General features: G+C 47.6%; 1 protein-coding gene across 5 annotated transcripts in view; it reads right to left on the bottom strand.

The window, feature by feature from the left end:
* Positions 1–762: 762 nt before the first annotated feature.
* Positions 763–21,649, bottom strand: part of Arid1b (AT-rich interaction domain 1B) — a 377,401-nt gene continuing 356,514 nt past the window's right edge. For all 5 annotated transcript variants that reach the window (XM_076552846.1, XM_076552847.1, XM_076552848.1 and 2 more), the window contains 7 exons: positions 19,277–19,415; positions 18,869–19,041; positions 13,749–13,899; positions 11,275–11,371; positions 8,619–9,402; positions 6,050–6,180; positions 763–3,911 (listed from right to left, as the gene is read on the bottom strand). In XM_076552846.1, coding sequence (XP_076408961.1) covers positions 2,187–3,911; positions 6,050–6,180; positions 8,619–9,402; positions 11,275–11,371; positions 13,749–13,899; positions 18,869–19,041; positions 19,277–19,415 — 3,200 coding nt within the window. In that variant the 3' untranslated portion in view covers positions 763–2,186. The remainder of the gene's footprint in view (positions 3,912–6,049; positions 6,181–8,618; positions 9,403–11,274; positions 11,372–13,748; positions 13,900–18,868; positions 19,042–19,276; positions 19,416–21,649) is intronic.

Here is a 21,649-nt window from a genome sequence, read left to right as displayed (position 1 = left end):
TGTCGAGCTCTTCCAGAGGTTAGTGTGAGCGAGGTGAACCACAGTCACGGGTGTGGGAGGGGCAGGAAGTGTAGAATGAAGAGGGCAGAGAGAGGTAGAGAGTAACAAGGAACAGCAGCAGCATGATTATGCAGCAGTTTCAGAGAGACTGAATGCTTCACAATAACAGTCAATGACCCAGGAAGAAAAACTTTCAATCAGAGCTGAGTATTAGAAAGCAAGTGTGCACCAGGCAGGCAGGAAGATGAGTATGCCCTGAAATAGATCATCACTTGCTACTATGTACACCACATACAATATAACATGTTTTTTTAACATTGCACAATATAAATATTATACACGCCGGAGTAAACTAAATGCAGAGTAACTTGGAGGCACACAGAAGAAACATAGCGAGTGTGAACCAGGATTAAAACAGAGACGCAGTGAAAGGCAGAAGGTTATGATTTCAGGCCAGTGAGCATGGAGGGCCCACTTCAGGGGGTGGGCAGCCACCACCCATGCATAAGGGAAATCAGCACACCTCAAGGTCGCCATTGTTAACTGCTTCAGAGAAGGCCTAGTTTAGAAGGCTAAACAATCTGAGAAATCAAACCACTGCTCCCCACTCTGAAGGAGGTATCCCGGAAGTCCCTTCTGGCCTTCAGGCTTCATTACCAGGAGGAGGCCATTACACTTCCCCTATTTCCTGTAAATAACTTGGTTACTAGGCAACCACGTTAGTCAAACTAGAACAGTATTCAAGAACACCCATCACAGTGCTTAACAAGATTTAATGTACATTTATTCTTAACATGTGGGACATAGAAAGATTTTATACTGAATAAATGATATTCATTAAGCCAGAGGAAAAGGAGGAATTTACATCAAGTTTTTTTCATTTTTTTTCTTTTCTTAAACTACATTATCTTGAAATACAAATGTGGATTCTTGTCACAGAAAAATCTTTGAAGCTGTGTTTCTTCCTTTTAGTTGTGTTTTCTTTTTTCTTTTCTTCCTTTTTTTTTTTTTGTTTTTTTGTCTGTACTGGTATCCATTTCCTAAATCAATCCATATGCAACCATTTCCACACCTTGATTCATGAAGCAAATTGGGACCAGCCGCTCTCCCAACAGAGCATGACTTTATACATACAGAAACTTGTACATTACCCTCTTTTTTTTTTTATTTTTGTTTTTTATATTTTTTGTTTCTTTTTTTTGGAGATATGGTCCTAATGAAAAAATATATAAAATAAAAATAAAAAATTATTTAAATCTACCATCACTTCGTAGTTACCACATCATGAAAAAGAAACTAAAAACTTTGTACTAAAAAAAAAAAAAAAAAGAAGAAAAGAAAAAAATGAGGGTATGTTTAATGTACAACTTCTATATACATCACAGCCCAAAGGCAGTAAAAAAAATATTTAAAAAATGATGGAAGGAATTGTGAAGAACTGTCACGTGGAGGCTGAACCACAGCAGACATGGCGGTCGTGTTGAGGCAGCGGTTCTGTGGATGGCTGTTAGGAGTGCGTTTTCACCCCCAACCGAAAGCGCTGTTTTTTGCTCGTAGCCTAAAACAACCACATCCTTGTGGAGAAACCAGCATCACTCATCGTTCTGACTGACTGCCACACCTCCTCCAGCCCCTATACCTATATTTCTAGAAGTTTCTATTGCACAGAGCTTTGGGTGACGGGATGCAGTTTTGTTTTTGTTATTTTATTTTTTCATTCTGTGAAGAATAAAATTCACAGGAAATCAATTCAAGGATCTATTTTCCTTTCACCTTTTTGCCTCAGTGTGGTGAAATTTTCCTATCTTAGCATCTTTTGTCAAAACTTTTTTTAAAGTCAATTCGCTTCCCCAAAACTGCAATACAACATGAAAAAAAAAAAAACATTAAAAAGGAAATTCATGAAAAAAGAAGTGACCTTTGAATGCACTAGACAGCAACTTTGGTTAAAAAAAAAAAAAAAAGAAATAGAAAATCCCCAAAGGATGTACTTATACACACAGACAGCAAATATTAATTTTTATAACTGTTCAAATTAATGATTTAATTCCCAATTTGTAAATAGTGAACGGGGCAGAGGAGCAGAGACTTTTCCTTCTTCCTACGCTGGATGAACGAGAGCAGAAAACAGCCATTTCTACGTGACCCTCTATCTTCACTCACACATGCGTGTCTCCTCACGTATGTCATGACTGCCCAATCTGAAACAGTACGTCACAGATGACAGACGCCACCAGAGAGTTCAGGACAGCCGATATCGAGATATCCAGCAACCGACCCTCGTGCAAAAGGAATTCTGAGCGGTTTTCGTCCACTCTGGCCATGGCCAGCAAAGCCTTGGCCGCCCTGCACATCATGTCTACACTAGGAGGCTCCAGAGGTGGCGGCTGCATGTGCATGAGGTTATGCTGGCTCTGCTGGTACTGCGCCATCGTGACCCCGTCCTCCAGGAAGCTTATCAAGTTTCCAATGCTTCCCTTCTGGACAGCTATTGCCCTTGCTGCCAGTGCGTCCCCCTGGGCAAGGTTCGATAAAAGCGCCATGGACATTTCTCGACAGACTGGGTTTTTGCGATCCCCCACGTACCTAACTAATGTAGCATAAAATTTCTCCTGACGACTAAATGGAGGTGTGGCCAAGATCAGGTCCACGTTGTTGTCCTGGATACTGAGTTTACAGAGGGTCTCCAGCACAAGTCTCTGTGGTGACAGGACTGAGTTGGGCCCCACGGTGGGAAAGGGGTCCTGTGCCTCTGCAGACGGGCACACCATCCAGTGCAGCAAGCCGTCCAGGATCGGCAAGCAGATGCTCTCCGTGTATGCAGACAAGTCTAGCTGCCCGGAAATGTTGGCCAACGTGACCAATGTGTTATCCCGCAAGACCTCAAGGCAGTCCCACCACCACTCATCTTTGCTGCACGCCACCCCCTTGTCCTCCTCCTCCTCCTTCTCATAGGTTTGCGGCGCCCGTTTTCTCTCTGGATGCTCGTGATGCAGCAGGATCAGCTTTCCCAGGATCAGCACCAGGCCTGGGTGTTTGGACATCTCTGCGTCGTTGCCAGGCACGAAAGACAAGCTCCGCACGATGTTGGACACACAGATGCAGCGCTTGGCCAGTGAGTCCTGCCAGTGTGCGATGGTGCACAGGGGTGTCTCGTCTCGGCTCCTGGGCTCATCCTCCAGGAGCCTGATGTTCCGGTGGCTTTTGGCCTGCTGGATTCCAAAGGGAAACTTGCTACTGTCGGTTTGGGGTCCTGGGTTGGCGTCTTCAGGCAGGGCCCCTGGCCGGGCAGACAAGACGTCATCGATGGTGGCTATGATGCTTTTCTCTGGCTGCTCCTCAGAATCACCTTTGCCTTCCGGCTCTTTCTTCCTTCCTGTGGAGCTCAGAGGTGGAGGCGGGCGCCTGCGAGGAGGGATCTCCATCTTGCTCTCGAAGTGAGTCTGGATGTGCTCTGTGGTGTCGCCACCCCCCAGCTGCCAGTGCAGGAGCCCGCTGTTGAACTCTTGCACGCGGCCCAGCTTGTCAGACCGGTCCACCACAAACAGGTTGCTCTTTTTGACAATCTTTATGGGCAGCTTGTCAAACTTACTGGCCTGCTTTGGTGTCTCCTTGGGGTCCGGGGTTGCATCTGGAGCAGCAGGGGCAGTGGAGCTCTTCCCCTCTGACTCCATCTTTTCGCCGTCTTCCTCCTCCTCCTCATCCTCCTCCTCTTCATCAAGACACTCAGCATCTTCCTCTTCCTTCCCAGAATCGTCTCCCTCCGAGGACCGGCTGTCACCTTTCTTCCCCACATGGTGACCAAGTGCTTTTTGGCTGGGGTCACCCACTTCATATTCCATAAGAATTCCGAAAATGTCAATTAGGCATTTTCGAAAGTACTCTACTAAAAGCTCCAGGAATCCAGACAGCTAGAGAAGAGAAGAGAGAGAGAGAACAGGTAGAGGGTGAGGACATCAGATCTGACCGAAGGGGCAGGAGCCTGAGCCTAGGGCAGCTTTGGGTAATGACGTCCATACTGTTTGAATGTCCTTCTGGCCAGACCCTGGAGGGCACACCACACACCGAGTTACCTTCCTGAGGATGGACAAAGTATATACGAGCGTGTCTCTGGTTCTCTGCCAACTGGCACTGCCAGCACCGGCACCAGCTTTCCAGAGCCATGGCCCCAACATGGGGGCTCCACTACTCTCTACAGCTTGCATGATTTAGGGATTGTGCATTGGGAGCAGTAGGAGCAAGCGTTTAATCGACTCCTGCATCCAAAGCAAATCTGTTTGCTCTTCCACTGTTTACCTGGCAGTCGTCTGATGAGGGTTTTATGGTTATGATTCTCAGGATTTTTATGGTTATTTTTGTCTCAGGTGTCATAGGTTGCCCTAATTTATGTTCTTTCTCTATCTTTTGGAGGAGACAATTTCAGCAACGTACTAGCTTATAAACACTGAAAATTATCAACAAATCAATTTAGTCCCCGATAGATGTTTGAGACTACTCCATAAGATGCAACTGAAATCTCAGTTATTCATGACGCTAAGTGAAAGACGACAGCCACTAGCAGAGACACTGCCTGCAGAGGCTGAGTGTGCTGCCCGCTCGCCCCAGCTCACAGCCTGTTATCCTCAGGCTGCGGACGGCCGCGTGCAATGAGGATCTGTGTGACCGATGCTGTGGAAAGCAGCCACACTTGCACATCTACTCTCCTCCCTGGAAGGGGCTTGGGACACCTGTCCGGGGTATGGGGACATGAGCTGCACCACGCAGTCATTTCCGTGATTCCTACGGTATTCTCTGACGTGAAGTTTGGGTGGTTCCCTCCCTTTCACACGTTTACCTTTTCCCTGGGTAAGTTAATCAAGCACTTCTAGGTATAAAAATGCATGACCAGCCAGAATTCACCTGTCACGAGGATGAAGGTTCTAGAAAAGGCTGGACACACTATTTATCTTAAAAACAAAACACCAGCACCAGATCATGCAATATTTATGACATATTAATTTATTCCTCCAACTTAGAATTGTCTCTCGGGCTACACGGAAGCCACAGTGAAAGAAACAGTGTGGTGGAAAGTTCCAGACTTATTCAGTAGCAGGAAGGGAACGGACAGCCCCGCATCCTCAGGAGGCTGAGCTGCTCACACCACACAGAGAACAGGCCTCTCCTTTTCATCCTCTACACCTCTTTAAAGCCCACAGCCCCAGTGACTGGCATCTTTCTCAGGCTTCTTGCTGTCTGTCAGTCATGCTCCTAGAAGCGACTTTCCGGCCAGCTCTGAACTGAGGGCCTCCAGAGCGGGGAAGCAGCAGGATTTCACACAACTGCTTCAAAACAGCCAAGAAAGGCAGAAGTGGGGAGGCCGACCCGGAGGCAGGCGCGGCCAGGAGTCCCTGGTCATTTCATTCATATGGGGGGACATAATAGTCATTGAGTACCATTCTCTCACATGAGTTACCCATTTTCTACTGGGAAAAAAAAAAAAGAAGACCACAGCCTGGAGCGCGTGGTGCACACACACAACCCGCCTGGAGCGCGTGGTGCACACACACACACAAACCTAACACATGGAATCAGGAGTCCATTTCAAGATCACATAGTGGGTTCCAGGCCGGGCCACGTGAGACCCCGCCTCAAACAAATGACTAAAAAACAATGGAACAAATGAGAAAGCTATTATGTTGCCCTGAAGAGTACGTTCTGTAATTGACATCAATTACAACTTCATTTTATGTTTTGATTATTCCTACTGGCCTGTTCACTCCGAGCAACAATTTCTTTGCTACTATCTCCCACAACACACACCGCACACGGGGCCACTTTTTTCTATGAGAAATACGGGAAAGTATACATGCATATTCCTATGTATACACATACACCTCAAAGATGGAAATGAGCACCAGACCAAGTACTCAGAACTCTCCATTGACTAGTGCTGCTTCATAATAACTACAGTGATTCCAAGTCTTGGGTGGTCACTGCTCAGCACCTCAGGCTCCAGCACCGCACGGTGCATGACTTAATTTCCACCCATTCTCACGAGCGGCTGCCTCACCTGGGAGAGGTTGAAGGTGGCGACGGTGCTGTCGTCATAGAGGAGGATGTTGATGGTGTCCAAGGCCCACGTGCTCTCGGCCAGCAGACCCGACTTAAGGGACATCATCACACGCCACGCCTCGGGAGTAACTAGGAAGGAGAATAGGATGTTAGGAACATTGGCCCCAGAGGAAGGAGGAGAGTGTTGGCTGCAGTACAGATGTAAACAAAGCTTGCAGAGTCAGCCATGGACGACCATCTGACTTTAGCTGGAGATGATAACTCTTAGGATACTTTGTTCTTCAGGATTCTTTTTGCTTTGGGCATTAAACAGGAGCCCTGAGTGTTGGGCCCGGCCAGCATGCATGGCCCTCATCATCTTGCGTGTTTTTTTTGCCACGTGATAAGAGTCTGAAGCGGGGGTTGGGGATTTAGCTCAGTGGTAGAGTGCTTGCCTAGCCTTGCGCTTGCTAGGCCCTGAGTTCGGTCCTCAGCTCCGGAAAATTAAGAGTCTGACAGGGTGCACCAGGCTTGCATATTTGAGCCACCCCAGCACAGCGGCCTTCTGTCACCTCCTTCACTCAAAAGGATCCAAGGTGGCATCTTGGGAAGACTGGAAGTTTGTGGCATTAGAAGAAAATGTAATCCTCAACAGTGTAACCTTAGACAATGGTCTTGGTTTTCCAGAGCGGTCTTTTCCCCTTCCACGTCCCTCCTTCGGAACACGCTGTGGCCGCACACCAGGTACTTGGTTAGTTTTCAGGGTGCGCTGAGCCGAGGGGAGGGAGCCTGAGGCCTGGACTTCCTGTTCTTCCTACCCTGCCACAGAAGGGACTGCCCAATGTCAGCAGTCAGGTGTGCTGGGGATGGGACCGCACAGGGGCTCCCCGTGTCCCCAGTCTGCAGTGGGAGCTCTTCAGGAGGCCTACAGTGGCCTGGGATGTGACCCCAAGGTGGGGAGGGAACCTGCTCTACCCCACTCGCCACAGCTACAAGTGGTGCAGTCTGTGTGTGAGTCGGGGGTGGGGGGGTGTATGTAGGTGTGTCCACCAAGGACATCCTCAGTGTGATTTTGTTTTACAAGCTTTTAAAGAGGAAAACAAGACTTTTGTCATACAAGGGGTCGGACTTTTGAAAATAAGGAGCATAAATTTCCCTAGGTCGAAGGTAAGCACTGATAGAAACTGAATTCAGAGGTAAAAAACAAAACAAAACAAAACACCAAAACCAGATACTGGGCTGGAGAGGTGGCTCAGCAGTTAAGTGCAGTTATTGTTTTGGAGAGGACCAGGGTTGGGGTCCGGCACCCAGATAGCAGCTCACAACCATCTGGAATGCCAATTCTTGAAGATTTAACGCCCTCTTCTGGCTTCCTTGGGCAATGCATGCATGTAGTGCAGATACACATGCAGGCAAAATATCCCATAAAAATAAATACAACTTTAAAAAAGTAGGTATATGCCGGGTGTTGGTGGCGCACGCCTTTAATCCCAGCACTCGGGAGGCAGAGCCAGGCGGATCTCTGTGAGTTCGAGGCCAGCCTGGGCTACCAAGTGAGCTCTAGGAAAGGCGCAAAGCTATACAGAGAAACCCTGTCTCGAAAAACCAAAAAAAAAAAAAAAAAAAAAAAAGTAGGTATATGTATCTATTTAAACATACAATACACACAAAACATAAATATCTATTTAATTTAACTTCTCTATAAAATTGGGCTCAGTATCTGTATGCCAGCATCTCCCCTACAGCTCCCATATATAAAAGATACCCTATTTTTTCTTACTTTGTACCTGCTTAATGTCCAACAATTGAAAGGATCTTTACTATCATTAATTAAATATCTTTAATTTTCTAATCACTGCAAATGATTTTAAGCCAAGTGATTCCAAAATCTTTGAAAAAAATGTTTTTCTTATACAACCATGAGCTATTATTTCCCTTACTGGGTTAAACGAACTTCAAAATAAATGCAGAAAAGGCTGTGTTTACTCCCAGACATTCCAGGCCGCTAATTAGTATTCCCATCATCTCACAGAGGACGGGCGAGCAGCATTAGTATTCAGCTGAGGTTACCTCCTTGGCCTGTATCTGCCAGGGTGGTGTGGATTACGGCAGTTCCATACATCACAGCCGAGAACATTCCACATATCATATCCATCCATCTATATAGCATAGCCTGGTTTCTACCTGTCCCCATGGAAACTCATCCCACATTGTCATCAGAGTGGCTTGCCTTCAATTCCTCAGCCTCACAATGGGTCTCTTAAGCTTTCGTGGCAGCAATTAAGTGGCTTGGTTAAGGTTAAATCTGAAGCCAACCCACAGCATTTGGGGGTCTGTCCCCAAGAGCTCCAGTATCTCACACAAGCAACCTCTGCACCTAGAAGCATCATCATTTCCATGCGGGCTCTTCTCTGGCTTGTTTCTTATTCAGATGAGTGGCTTCTAATCAACACTTCCATATGTAAATATCCTGATAATTTGTATTATTAAGAATCTCATCCAACTGAATGGATAGAAATTACAACTAAATTAAAGTTCTAGATTGCGAAAAGCATCCCATTTTCAGAACACCCCTCCCAAACTCTTACCAATGTCTTTTGAGGTGATCTTTCGCCTTTGTTTGAGGATGGGCTGGGATGCTTCCACAGAACCAGGAGGGAAGGTAATCTCCCTTCTGATTGGCGGTGGCTGAGGGGGTGGCCCGGTGACCTGGGATGTGGGGACTGTGGGCATGACCTTCTGCATCTTCATGGCGGGCAGGAAGGGAGACTTGCTTGGAGACATGCGACTCTCCAGGGAGCGCTGGAAGGAGGCAGGGCTAGGCGCCCTGGAGATGTGGTTTGGCAGTGACGGTGGCGTCTGGTAGGATGACTGAGGTGGGCGCGTGATGGGCTGCATGGAGGCCGAAGACGACATGTAAGGCTGGCGCTGGCTGACGTGAGAAGGCCACTGGCTCTCATGGTTGATCCTCTGATCTGGTACCATCATATCATCTGTACGGTTCATGCCTGGGTAAGGCGGCGCCTGTGCAGGGCCGCCTGGGCCTTGCCTGTTCTGGTAGGGATAAGGCATATCGTTGCGTGTCGCCCACATATTCTGCTGAGGCCCCTCGCTGGAGGATGACTGCATGGGACCACCCATCATCTGAGGTGGGATTCCATGGGGCTGCATCTGGCCTGGGCCCTGCATCCTCTCTCTGTTGTAGGGGTAGGGATACTGGCCCTGGATGGGCCTCCTGTCCGGGCCAGAGTAAGAGCTTCCATACTGGTTGTACACTTCCTGCTGCTGGCCGCCATACTGCATGTTGTACATGTCCCCTTCGTGGCGCTTGGCCGGAGGCCCGTACATGCCATCCATATGGCGTTTGTAATTCTGAAATTCATACACAGACAAATCATACTGATGTACTCTCAGAGGTATAATCATACACACTCAAATTATGCAAAATAGTTATTACTGGGTAGAATGTTCATTTCAAAATGAATATGGGACGCTCCCACGTACTGACAACCACTAACAATTGAGGCTCGGATTTCAGTATTGCTATACACTCCGAGGAGGGCAGATTCCCAAGTCTGCTTCCACGTACATGAAACTTTCTGTGAGAAAAACAAGGGCCCCTTTCCTTGGGCCGCAATCCAGGGATAGCACAGCATGGGTGACCACATAGCAGTGCATGTGGACAGATGGAACTGAGAGGACCCCAGAGGCAAGGTGTCCTGCCTTACAGGAGCATGCTGGAGATGCCAGGGCTACCCGGGAGGTTCTGGACTAAAGGGACCCCTTTAGATACCAATGCCTCTATGCCAGTTCCTCAGGCTGGACCACCACACCTGATGTCCATATCCTGGCTCCTGCCCAGATGCCCAGCTTGTCCAGGTCCAGTTCTCCATGAAACTCATACTGGTCCCTCCACACAACTCCTTCCACTGAACTCTACCCCCAGAGAGTCTTTCCCCAGCGCCCATCAGGGGGGCGGGACTTCCTGATGGAGGGGGGGGCAGGCAGAGATGCTGAGGGGTGGACTGTGCTATTTCACTTCAACAATTGTAGGAATGCAATTCCTTCTGTAGGAATGCTCCAGAAGTAAATGAGGATTTCAAAAAAACTGTTACTGAAAAATTCTAAAAAGACAATTCACACACACACACACACACACACACACACACACACACACACACACACACATACACACTTCTTTTTCTTCTCCTTCTCCTTCTCCCTCTCCCTCTCCCTCTCTCTCTGTTTTTCCAGAGATCCCAGATCAAAAAGGTAGCTCAGCAACTGGATCCGAGCGGCTGAGGCCACATCAGGAGTTCCACCCTCAGGGTCACTGTGACTTCTGCATGACTCTGCTGGGAGCCAGCATGAACTATTTTATTACATAAAATATGTCATTACTTGTTATTTTAAAGAGAAAAAATTTAGTGAGTACACTTTGGGGTGCAGTGGGCAATGCAGTCACTGGAGTAGCACCCACCAAAATACGTGGTGTCAATATCTCATTTTAAAAGAGCTAGCTTTCAGTCTTGGTCTACAACAGTCTGAGTTTCTTCTGCTATAAGTATGGTACATTTCTGTCCTACAGTGGATTTACTAAATAGCATACAGTTGTCCCTGGGTATCTACAGAGACTAGTTCCAGGACACCTGCAGGTCACATCCATGGACATTCAAGTCCCTTGGAGAAAAATGCTCAAGTTTTCAATACCATCTACACACACTCTTGGTCATTTTGGTTATTTCTAGAGTACTCAGATTCATAATACAATGTAAGTGAATGCTATATATACACATATACATATATATATATGTATATATGTATATATGTATATGTATATGTGTATAAATAGCATATATGTGTATATATATATATATATATATATATATATATATATATATATATATATATAAATAGCTGTGCCCTACTTATTTAGAGAATGATGACGGAGGAAATGTATGCGCATGCTCTGTGCACTTGCCTTTGGACCTATGGTTGCCTCAGTTCATGGATCTGGAACCTGTGGGCATGGGGGTGATCACAGACGTGTCCAACATGCTATATGTATTCCAGAATACTACATTTCAAGGGCTGTTTTCAATTTTCCAAGTTCAAAATCCCAGGAGTACTTTCTAGTTAACCCACCCTGACCACTCCGTAAAGTGTATGACTTCGGTCAGCCCTCCCCAAATCTTTGCAAGACAGACAAAGGGAAAACAGACCCACACCCATTGGCCAACTCACCGGCTGCTGTGGGTACAGGCCAGGCTGGTGTCCTCCATACGGTGGCTGTCCTGTGGGAGGACCTTGGCCTGGATACTGCTGCCCGTAAGCCTCATGCCTAGAGCAAGGTATTCAAAGAAAACTTAGTTTACACGGGACTTGAGGCAAACAGACACGAGCAGCCCATTTCTAGAAACTCTACCCGATGGCCCTGCCTTCTCTCCACACACCACTTTCAACAGCACAGGAGGCCACAGCTGAGTCCCGGCCTCTCGCAGGGACGGCAACACCCATCTCGGAGCGGAGCCAAGCTCCCAGCTCAGGCTGTTGCTAATAGTGTCAGAGGAATACCGGTTGGACGGGCAGGCCTTGTGTGTACTTGTCCTGGCTGTGGCCTCTTCCTTTGAGGCGGAAGCTCCACCCATCCCCAAAGTGCTGCATGGTGTTGTCATGGGAGCAAGAAGAAACCAAGGTGCAGCAGCAGCAGCAGCAGCAGCAGCAGCAGCAGCAGCAGCATTTCTAGAAGCATCAGAGCATGGAGATGCTTCTGTCCTCTACTCCCTCACTGAGGACAGACATGTTTTGGACTTTAAGGCTAGAGTTAGGAAGTGAATCCCCAGATGCTAACCCCAGCAGAGGAGTGGTCAAAATTCTAAGTTCCTCATTACAAAGGGTATGGAAAAGGACACCAACAATGACTACAACCGACTCCTATCAAATCCCTGCACAGAAATAAACAGCATTCGTTTTCAACTGCTCTCACATTTAGAAACTGTAAATGCCATAAAATTAACATCTTCAAGGGGAACAGATCTGGAGCTTTGACAATAAACTGGTTTAATTTAGAAATACTGGATCTTGTAGGAGGGGAGAGTAACTGGATTGGATATATTTATTGTTAATCTGATCAAGAAATGAAAATAAGAAAAAACTAGAGTATCACATACAAATAGCCAGGGGAAGACTCGAGAAGGAAGTTTAGAGAGAAGAACTATGGTCAACAAGAATAAAACTTAAGATGGGCAGGTAACATTTTTCAGATTGCCAACAACGAGGTGAAAGGCTCTGATGTGGCCTAGTCAAAGCCAGGCACTGGGAGGAAATAGGAGAGAAAGCTTACTGCAGTCTGTCCTTGTACATCTGTCTAATGTCACTGGGAAAACAAAACAAAACAAAACAAAACCAGTAGTTCTTACTGGGTCCTAAACCCAAACCCAACCGAACCCTTACCCCATGCCCTAGGGATCCACAATGGCTAAATGTAACCCTCATTCCATGCACTAGGCACCGGTGATAGCTCACCGAGCAGAGGATACCAACAGATATCCATCACACGTGGGCAGGGTACGAGGAAAAACCAAACTGCAGAACACCGAGAAGACCTGCCACCTGGTCACCAGTGGCTCTGCACCCAAGAGCCAGGCTCCCAGAAGAGCCCGGAGATTTTCACACCCACCCTTGGTATCAGTCCTCTCCACTCACCCCTCCTTCGGCTCTAGCAGTGTGCTGGTGAGAGCCTAGGTGCGGTCTGTCACCCTGCGCAGACACCGACCACACCAGGATCATGGAGGAAGGGACTCAAATCAGCTCTGTCCTTCACCAGCACACCACAGCCACGGACAGGACAAGGCCTTTCCTCTTGGGTGCTTCCTGCTTTTTCCTCATACACCACAAGTACAAACCACATACCGAGAGGCTGCCTGAAGCATCTCTCTCAGGAGGGAAGCAGAGAATACACCATACAAGAGCGGCCTTTGGTGTCAGCCTGGGGCACAGGTGAGGGACCTCTTCATGAAGGAAGCCCATCGCTGTCACCACTGAAGGATGAGGCTTCTGATGGCCTTCCCATGACATCTCACTGTCCTCCTAAGTAGAGTCAGTGTAAAAGTGATCCTGTGGCCTGACCTGCCATGTGGATGCCAAAGTGGCTTCACTGGAGAGGCTCTTGTGTCCCTGAATGGTGGGGTTTCTCAGAGATGTCTGTTAAGAGCAAAATACACCCTTGGTCCAGAACTCAGAAAGCCCGAGAGCCAAGTGTGATATCTTAGATATCCCCAAGGAAGTATGGGGAGGAGCGCCTGGTACGGACCGCCCGGGAAGCTGGTAGCGTTCACAGGTACCACATCTAGGCTGTCTCACTGTGGTAACAACAGCTGCCTCAGAGGGATGCTGGTGCTTGGGAGGGATGGTGCAGTGTGCTGTGGCTCCTGAGTTCCGAGGGAAGAGTGGCCTGTCCCAGGCATGTCAGCAGACCTGACTCTGAGGTATGCTGCAGATACCTGCTTATAAATAACAGCCCCTGAGTGTCTGAGACAAGTGTCCGGCTGAGGCCACCCACTCTAAGTAGCCACTGGACACTATGTGGTCATCGGTGGCACATAAAAAAAGGTCACACACTGTGCTGTCACGGGAGGCTCAGCCCCCAGGGCTCACACGTGTGCATTCCAGGAAGGCAGTTTCGGGTACACTGTCTCATCTTCACCAAAAGCACTCACCTTCGGTCATAACTGGCTCCATAGGGAAACTGCTGCCGCTGCCCCATGCCCAGATTGGACATGGCGCCCGAGGGACTCTGGTTGTACATGTCCTGCATGCCGCTGTTGGGCACCTGTCCTTGTGCCATAAAGGGCTCGCTGCTTCCAGGCACTGTGACAGTTCAAATAAAAAGCACAGGATTAAGCATTTTCTGAAAGTCAAAGGGCCTACACATCCCTTCTAGTAATTTCTGTGGTCCCTGTATGTGTATGACACACCACAATCCTAATGAAAGGATATGAAGTCTGCCCAAAGGCACAGAATCTTGAGATGGCCTCAAAGACACCTGCATCCCTGCTGCTTGCTTAGCGTGAGCCTCTGATCTTGACCTGGGCAGGACCCAAAAACAGGCTGGGCTGTGGCTCCGTGATTACAGTATGCTTCATGGCAAGAGAAAGTCACAGATGTAGTGATGGTTACAGCTGACTGTGCGTTCACCCAAAGGGAGCATTCAAGCAACCCTTCAAATCTGGGGCTGAAGGATAAAGATGGAGCCTCTCTGAGACTCGCCTACTGGCCTTGTCATAGAAAGAGGCACATTCTGAAGGGTGGATGGAGGATACCCAACAATATGATGGCCACTTTGGCCCCATAACCATAAGAGACTAAGGCATGAATCCTGCCAACAGCTTGAATGAACCTGAGGGGAACTCGGAAGCTCACTCCTGGCTAACACCTTGGTGCTGTGTGAGACTCAGCAGAGGGCCAAGCCTCTGCTGTCAGGCGTAGTCTGTGGCTGCCTGTCATGTAGCAATGTGGAAGCTACTCATGTTCATGCTAATTACTGTCTCTAGAATGAGGTGATACCAGCTCATGAAGGAGTTGTAAATAAGACATGAAATATATGTTTAAATTAGTTCCCACCCCTATAAGGAAAAGCCAGAAAACCTTGATATAAATATACATTCACAATGGCTCAAGGGGCTAGAGACATGACTCAGTCGTTAGGAACACTTGCTGGGCCTGACTTCAGTTCCCAGCATCCACAGTGGCTGGTGTTTCACTATGGCTTGTAACTCTGTGGGGATCTGAGGCCCCCTTCTGGCCTGTGGAGGTACCTGCATTCATGTGAGCATACATACAGAGACGTACATATGTACATATAGTGACACACACACACACACACACACCAGAAGAGCAGCTGAAGATGGGATGAGCCGTGATGTGTTCCCATCAAAAAGCAGACCACCAATGAGGGTGCATATGCAAATGAGCATCTGCTTGGAGCCTGAAGAAAACTGTATTAAGTCTAGATACTGGCCTGCAAGTATATTAAACATTTAACCTTGAGTTGCTCCATGGCTCCGACTTGTCTTCATTCTATGATAGCTATTTCTCTGTGAGGCAAAACTGAAGTTTTCTAAGTCAACGCTGTCACATGTGGAGCAGACACACAGCTGAGGCCAGTGGAGAAATATCCCAATTACCATCTTCTCTCTGAGCTCACATCAACTTGTGGTAGAACCCGTTTTGAGATTACTTTCCATTTTGTAGATGGAAAGACAGAGATAGACAGAAGCCAAGTGTCATAATTAAAGTTAAGTAGTTTAATTCTCTAATACACAAAGAGGTCTTTAAAAAAAAAATCAACAAAAAAAGATAGTAAGTCAAAAACAAGAAAAACCCGTTCACACAGAAAGGAAACTAAATGGTCACTCAGCATGTGACAGACCTGTGGCCTCACTGAACACTACAGAAATGTAAGTCACAATCTGATTGGCAGATGTTACGGTGGCTGGTAAGAATCAGCTTAATAAGCAGGCCCCCACACCTGCACACTCTGGCCAGCGCATGTAACTGTTGCAACTTCTGCTGGTACCAGCTGTGGGCAGCCACCCCTGCCACACACAGAAGCACATCTGTGTATCCACAACCCATGCAGGCCCCTCCCATGACGACACTGGGCCGGGGTGCATGGCTAGGTCTGACCAGCAGGCTCAGGAAGAGGGATGCAAGCAAACACTTGCATGAGCTTGCAAAAGGGCTTGTTATCTGGGATCTTCTTCTTGGATCTCACCTTCCATGGTAAGGCTACCCTAGAATCTACAAAGAGAGGCCCCAGACTCTAGCTGGGTTCCTAGTAAAGACTCCACCGACCTCAGCTGTGCCCCTGATGACACAGCCCTGAGAAACGGTGAAGTTCCCCTGACGGAAGGAAGTCAGTGAGGTTGGGACAGTCTGCTACCCCATAAAAGATGACCGAGGCACTTCATTCCTATTCTTTGACTCAGTAACTCTTCGAGCAACCCATCTCATGGAAACACTGCTACAATCACAGAAACAGTTTATTTCAAAAATCACCAGTGTTTTGTATGAGCAAAATGGGAGGAAATGGCCCATCCGGGGCTAAGCACCAGAGTCTAGTTAAAGACTAAACACAGCTATGTGTATGGATTCAACAGATACTCAAGTACACTGGGTACCATGGTCAGAGCTTCAGAGAGAGAAAGGAACAAGCAGGCTGGAGGCAGGTGGTGAGCAGGCAAGGCCGGCTCCACGGGGTTGGGGTTCTCAGACCAGGCTGACTCTGCCCACCACAGGCCAACCACAGCGACACCACCAACAGTGGTTTCCATTGACCAAATTGGTCTGAGTTGCAGAATAAGGCAAGCTCAAGAATAGAAAATTTTATTTACAATATGAGAGCTGGAAGAAAAGGTTTTCTGTGGACTGTTTCTCCTTTATTTTGGTAATAAATGCTCCAATGCTATAAGGCAGCAGGTGAGCTGAAATATACAAGAATTGTGCTATTTATCTATGATGGACATGACTGGTGAAGACACATTATCTCTAGCAGCCCAGCTTTCCACCTGCTCCCCTAACTGCCCACGTTCATTCTGTGTTGTGTGCGTACGCACAAGTGCACACGGGGATGCCACGTGGTGTTGTCTGCCTCTGTGCTCCATCTTACTCTTCAGAGGAGGTCTTTCTTATTGAATCCAGGGCTCACAAACCTGGCTAGACAGGGTGTCCAGCAATGTCTGGGGATCCCCCACCTCCACCCCAGGGTGCTGGAGCTGTGGGTATATCCACCACATCCAGCTTTAACGTGCACACTGGAGATCCAAATTCAGGTCCTCCTGCTTCTGCAGAAAGCTCCTTCCTATAATAGAGACTGTAGGTATGAGGGAAGGAGGGGACCCTGCAGCTGTCACATGGCAGGGCACAGATCTGGCATTCAGGAGATTCTGAGGTCCCATCCCAAACCCTGCTGATTAATTTTCCATGTTACTGTTATATTGTCAGAGTCTAAAGGTGGGCTGCGGACCCAGAAGCACTCTACACCACTAACCCCAGCTACTTCTAACGGGCTTTTGGCTCTCAAGGTTACTGCACTTACCATATGTTCTGCAAACCTTTACTTAGAAGTAGCCTCAAGACTCATGAAAGGAAAAATTACAGTTTATCTTGCTATACATAACTGCTACTTGAAATATGCTTGAAATACTGTAAATCTCATTTGCTTACTAGTATACACCCAATGCTAAAAAATTTGAGATTCTTCTGTTATATTTTTATAGTCCATAATATTCATTAAAGGAAGCTGGGGATTTATGCATCTCTCCACTTATGGGTATCATGAAACTCACAGCTGGGGTGGTGGCGCATGCCTTTAATTCAAGCACTTGGGGAGGCAGAGGCAGGTGGATCTCTGTGAGTTTGAGGCCAGTCTGGTCTATATAGTGTTCCAGGTCAGCCAGGGGTACATAGTGAGACTCTATCTCAAAAAGAAAAAACAAACAAATAAACAAAAAAAACCCCTCATGTATCCCAACATCTAAGTATGTATGACACAGTTACTATTCTTTACCAGATCCCAGAATAACTACTGCTACAAAAACATCTTCACAATTTCTTCAGTATTTAAAAATACTCATAGGGTTTAATTTGACAGGACCTAACTGCATTTGGGTGAATGCCAGAAAGCAATCTGCCAGGTTCCTACCTGATGCTGGCATGCACCACCTCGGCCTGGACTCCTTGGGGCTGGCCGGTGTTAAGATCCAACCCTGGTGTTTCTGGTGTCCCTGACAATCCTGCACTTCTGCTCATAGGTCCCACTGCTGCGGATACACACTCAAGAGCAGCCTCAGCCCAGCTCCAGACACACAGCCTGCGAACTGCCCCTCCACAGCTGCTCAAGACACTGAGTTTCTTTCCTGCTCCACTGGCCCTTCTCCAGCCAGTCAGAGTCCCCCCCACCTCCCCCCCCCGCCCCGCCCCCATTCATCAACCCTCAAAGCCGCAGAGGGCTTTTCTCCACTGCTTGATTCTGACTCCTACCTGCCATCTCTGGCTCAACTGTCCCTAATGCCCCATGGGTCTCTTCTTATCTCTTTCAAAGCATGCCTGGAGACCACCAGTTACTCTCATACTTACTTAAAAAAAAAATTGAATCATGCCATTTCCCCTAATAACATCTCTCAGCTGGTAAAAACCTCAAACTCAGGAATGTGCCAGTCAGTTGAAGGGCCCTGGACCCTGGCAGCTGAGGCCTTCAAGCCTGTGTGCCCTTTCTTAAACAGGCCCAGTGACCTCCTGCTGAGGTCTCAGTGGAGAGCTGACACCCCACGTCTTTCCTGGTGACACCAATCTGAGGACCTTTGCTTTCCTCCAATGCATTCCTACACCACCACTGCCATGTCCACGCCTTTCTGCACACTGGCTGTCTTCCGTCAGTCTAGGCCTCTGTTCCCTCCTAAGTCTGTTAAGTCCTTGAAGAACTATGTAAGAATCTCTACTGAGCACCCAGCACAAGTTAACACAATGCTGATGATGCTGGACAACAGCCACTTCCTGATCACGGGAACCATCTTTCTTCTGCTGGCTTCCTGTGCACAGACTTAATCCTTTAGCACACCCGGAGCAGGCTCTACTGTTTCCGTCATTTCTAGATGAGCAAGTAAGACACAGAGAAGCTATGTTTTCCTGCGGCTGGAGCTTCAGCAGGGAAAGGAGGCTGAGTTGCTGAATGGCAGGTGCTCAGAACTGTCCCAAATGAACGGGCGAATGATTGTGAGGTGGTGGAGAGAAGAAAGCCTTCTGGACCATGCGCATGCAGAAACTCCGTTCTACCTACCTTTTCTCATCCCACTGAAGGGGTCCTTGTTGGGCTCATAGGGCATCCGGCCCATCATGTCTGGCATGCTCATGCCCTGCTGGTACGGTGCATTTGGAGTCATAGAGTTCCGTTTGGGGTAGGATGAATCACCCACATCTGAGAATGGGTCGTGCACACTGATTGTACTGCTTCTGAAAGAGACAGAAGATGAAAACTGAACGTCATTGCAGCACTATCTATACACACTGAGCTCAAGAAATAAACCACTCCAAAATGGTAAATGCAAAACTACCACAAATAAAGTACATGCTAAACTGGTAGCAAAAAACATTTAAGATCTCATCAGGGAAGGACATTTTTTCGAATAAGTTTGCTCCAAAAACAAAGCAACGCTTGACTTCCCATCTCAGAGTCCTCTGAACATACCTTCCACTTTGCATGGGGGTCATCTGTCCATGAGGGGTAGATGCTGGGGTCGGTGGCTTCAGGTCCCCGGGAACTTCTGTCATCGAGTTGCTGCCGGTTGACTGTGGAGTCTGTGGGCCTTGTAAGGATCCTGAGTTAGCTAGTGGTCAGGGAAATAGGAAGAAGCCGGGGTTACTGAGGAAGGTAATTGCTGACAGCCACATGTATAAGAGGATTAAAAGTAAGACCTTACTGGAAACAGCAATGGTGTAGTAAAATCAGTCACTAAAACGTTGTTTGTGTTCAGAAAGGGACAGAGAGAGAGTGTGAGCATGCGTACACTAAGGACGGAAGAAGGCCTCACACGTGAGGCAAATGCTGTACCCTGAGTTCTAACCTCATCACCCAGTAAAGGAGTATTTTTGAATACACGATTTAGAAACATACTTCATTTGTGAGCCATAAAATATAGTTATACGTTTGACTGGGTAATTGCTTCCTGGGGTATTTATCCCAGGGAAAAGAGTCTAAGAAAAAAGAAGGCTTTAGGCAGAAAATTGTTTAACTCAGCGTTGCTGGAGATACTCTAAATGTAAATAAAGAAGAAATGGGATGAGAATTTTGGCACATCAGTTTGATGGTCTGTAATGCTGCGCTTCGGAACATGGGTTCTTCAGCAGCGGGGAATGTCTGCCGCTGGAACGTGGTTCTGTAGGTTAACAAGGCTCCTTACATTATTTTAATATCTTTTCAACAATTGGACATCTAGCCTCTATCATTAAAAACACCATCATTTGAACTGTAACTCAGATTTGTTATTACAAATACACATCATGCCGGCTAGTAGCTGTTCCGCACTGCTCTCGGAATTCTGAGACGGCTTCAACCCCAATTACTTCAGAATAATAGTGCTCAGAAGTGAGTCCCTTTCAAAACTCAAGTGGGGTTATTAATTAACCTTGCCTTACACAAATATTTCAAGAGCTCCTACCTTATCATCTATCACAGTCTTTAGTATGCTCGATGTTCAATAGACAGACATTGGTTCAATGCATTGATTAGGCAGGAACATACTGGGTGAATCTGTGCCTGATGCATCTGGGCTCTTTTGGACTGGTGGACACAGAGTAGCAAACTGAAGGGCCACCCTACCCCACCCTCAAGGGGTCTGCACAACCACCCGAGACTGTGAGCAATGCAGACTGCCAGTGTATGGGAAACAACATTTGCTCCCCTGTGGAGGGGGGTTCAAGCCTCACTCCAGTCCTTGTTTTACTTCAGACGGTCAAGTCCCAAGTCATTACTTAATGAAGAGGTCAGAAATGAGCAAGGTGGGCATCACTTATGTATGCAAGAGACACAGAAAAGAAAAAAAAAAAAACCGCTCATGCGACCTCTCCATGATATGGTTAGGGTTGTTTTGTAGATATGAGAGAGAGAACAGACAGAGGTATCTGGAAGAGCAGAGGCTGAAGTAGACTGGACATGACCAGCACACTGGACATGGCCAAAATATCTGTGAAAGGAGAAAATAGCAGGGGATAGAGACCAGAGAGCATAGTGAGAACATGGGGGGGGTACCTCATAAAGAGAACAGGAGTATCCAGGAGGACCCTAGGAGGCGGCACGCGAGCGTGGACTCTGAAATGTCCAACAGGTATTTGTGATACTGAGGGAGCTGGAGGCCCCTCGAGTGCTCTGTGTGCAACAACAGGCAGCCATTTGTCCTTTCCGTCAGAGGTACCGGAAATGACTCCTTTTGGCAGATGGGGACCAGTTTCACAAGTTCCGGAGGAATGTGGCTTTTATCTAAGCACCCGAAGTCCTACGGTCCAGCTTGAGCTCACTTCTGGATATATGGACTGCCTTTTGGAGTTCGGGGATTGGAGTTTCCTTTGGGCTTGACAGCTTGTTCTTAGCAAGGGTGTTCTTAGAAACAAGTGTTGTCTGTCGGGTGGGGGCCGCCCAGCCCGTGGCCTGTGTATGTGGCCCCGTGGCCTGTGTATGTGGCCCCGTGGCCTGTGTATACCCACTGTGTATGTGGCCCCGTGGCCTGTGTATGTGGCCTGTGTATACCCACTGTGTATGTGGAGCTCATGAAGACTTAGGGATGCTTCACCTCCTCACGGAGGGAGAAAAGCTAACTAACGAACACTGGAAACTTGTATTCAGAAGGCAGTCTGCCCTGAGTGAGCAAGGAGCCTTCACAAACCCCGCCAGTCTACCAGCCCGGTCAATGCCCAGAACTGCGGAGAAAGGACCTGTTTTGGGTCACTTTCCTTGGAAATATGGCTCACAGCCTGCTGTGATGTCAGAATGACCCTTATTTACAGAGTATTCACATTCATTGCTAATAAAACAATGGAAAATTTTTCTTGCCAGTGTTTTTCCTTT

The sequence above is a fragment of the Peromyscus maniculatus genome, chromosome 16 (assembly GCF_049852395.1).
Source record: "Peromyscus maniculatus bairdii isolate BWxNUB_F1_BW_parent chromosome 16, HU_Pman_BW_mat_3.1, whole genome shotgun sequence".
Taxonomy (NCBI): Eukaryota; Metazoa; Chordata; class Mammalia; order Rodentia; family Cricetidae; genus Peromyscus; species Peromyscus maniculatus.
Note: the sequence above shows the minus strand (reverse complement) of the source record. Positions and strands in the feature narration are given on the sequence as shown.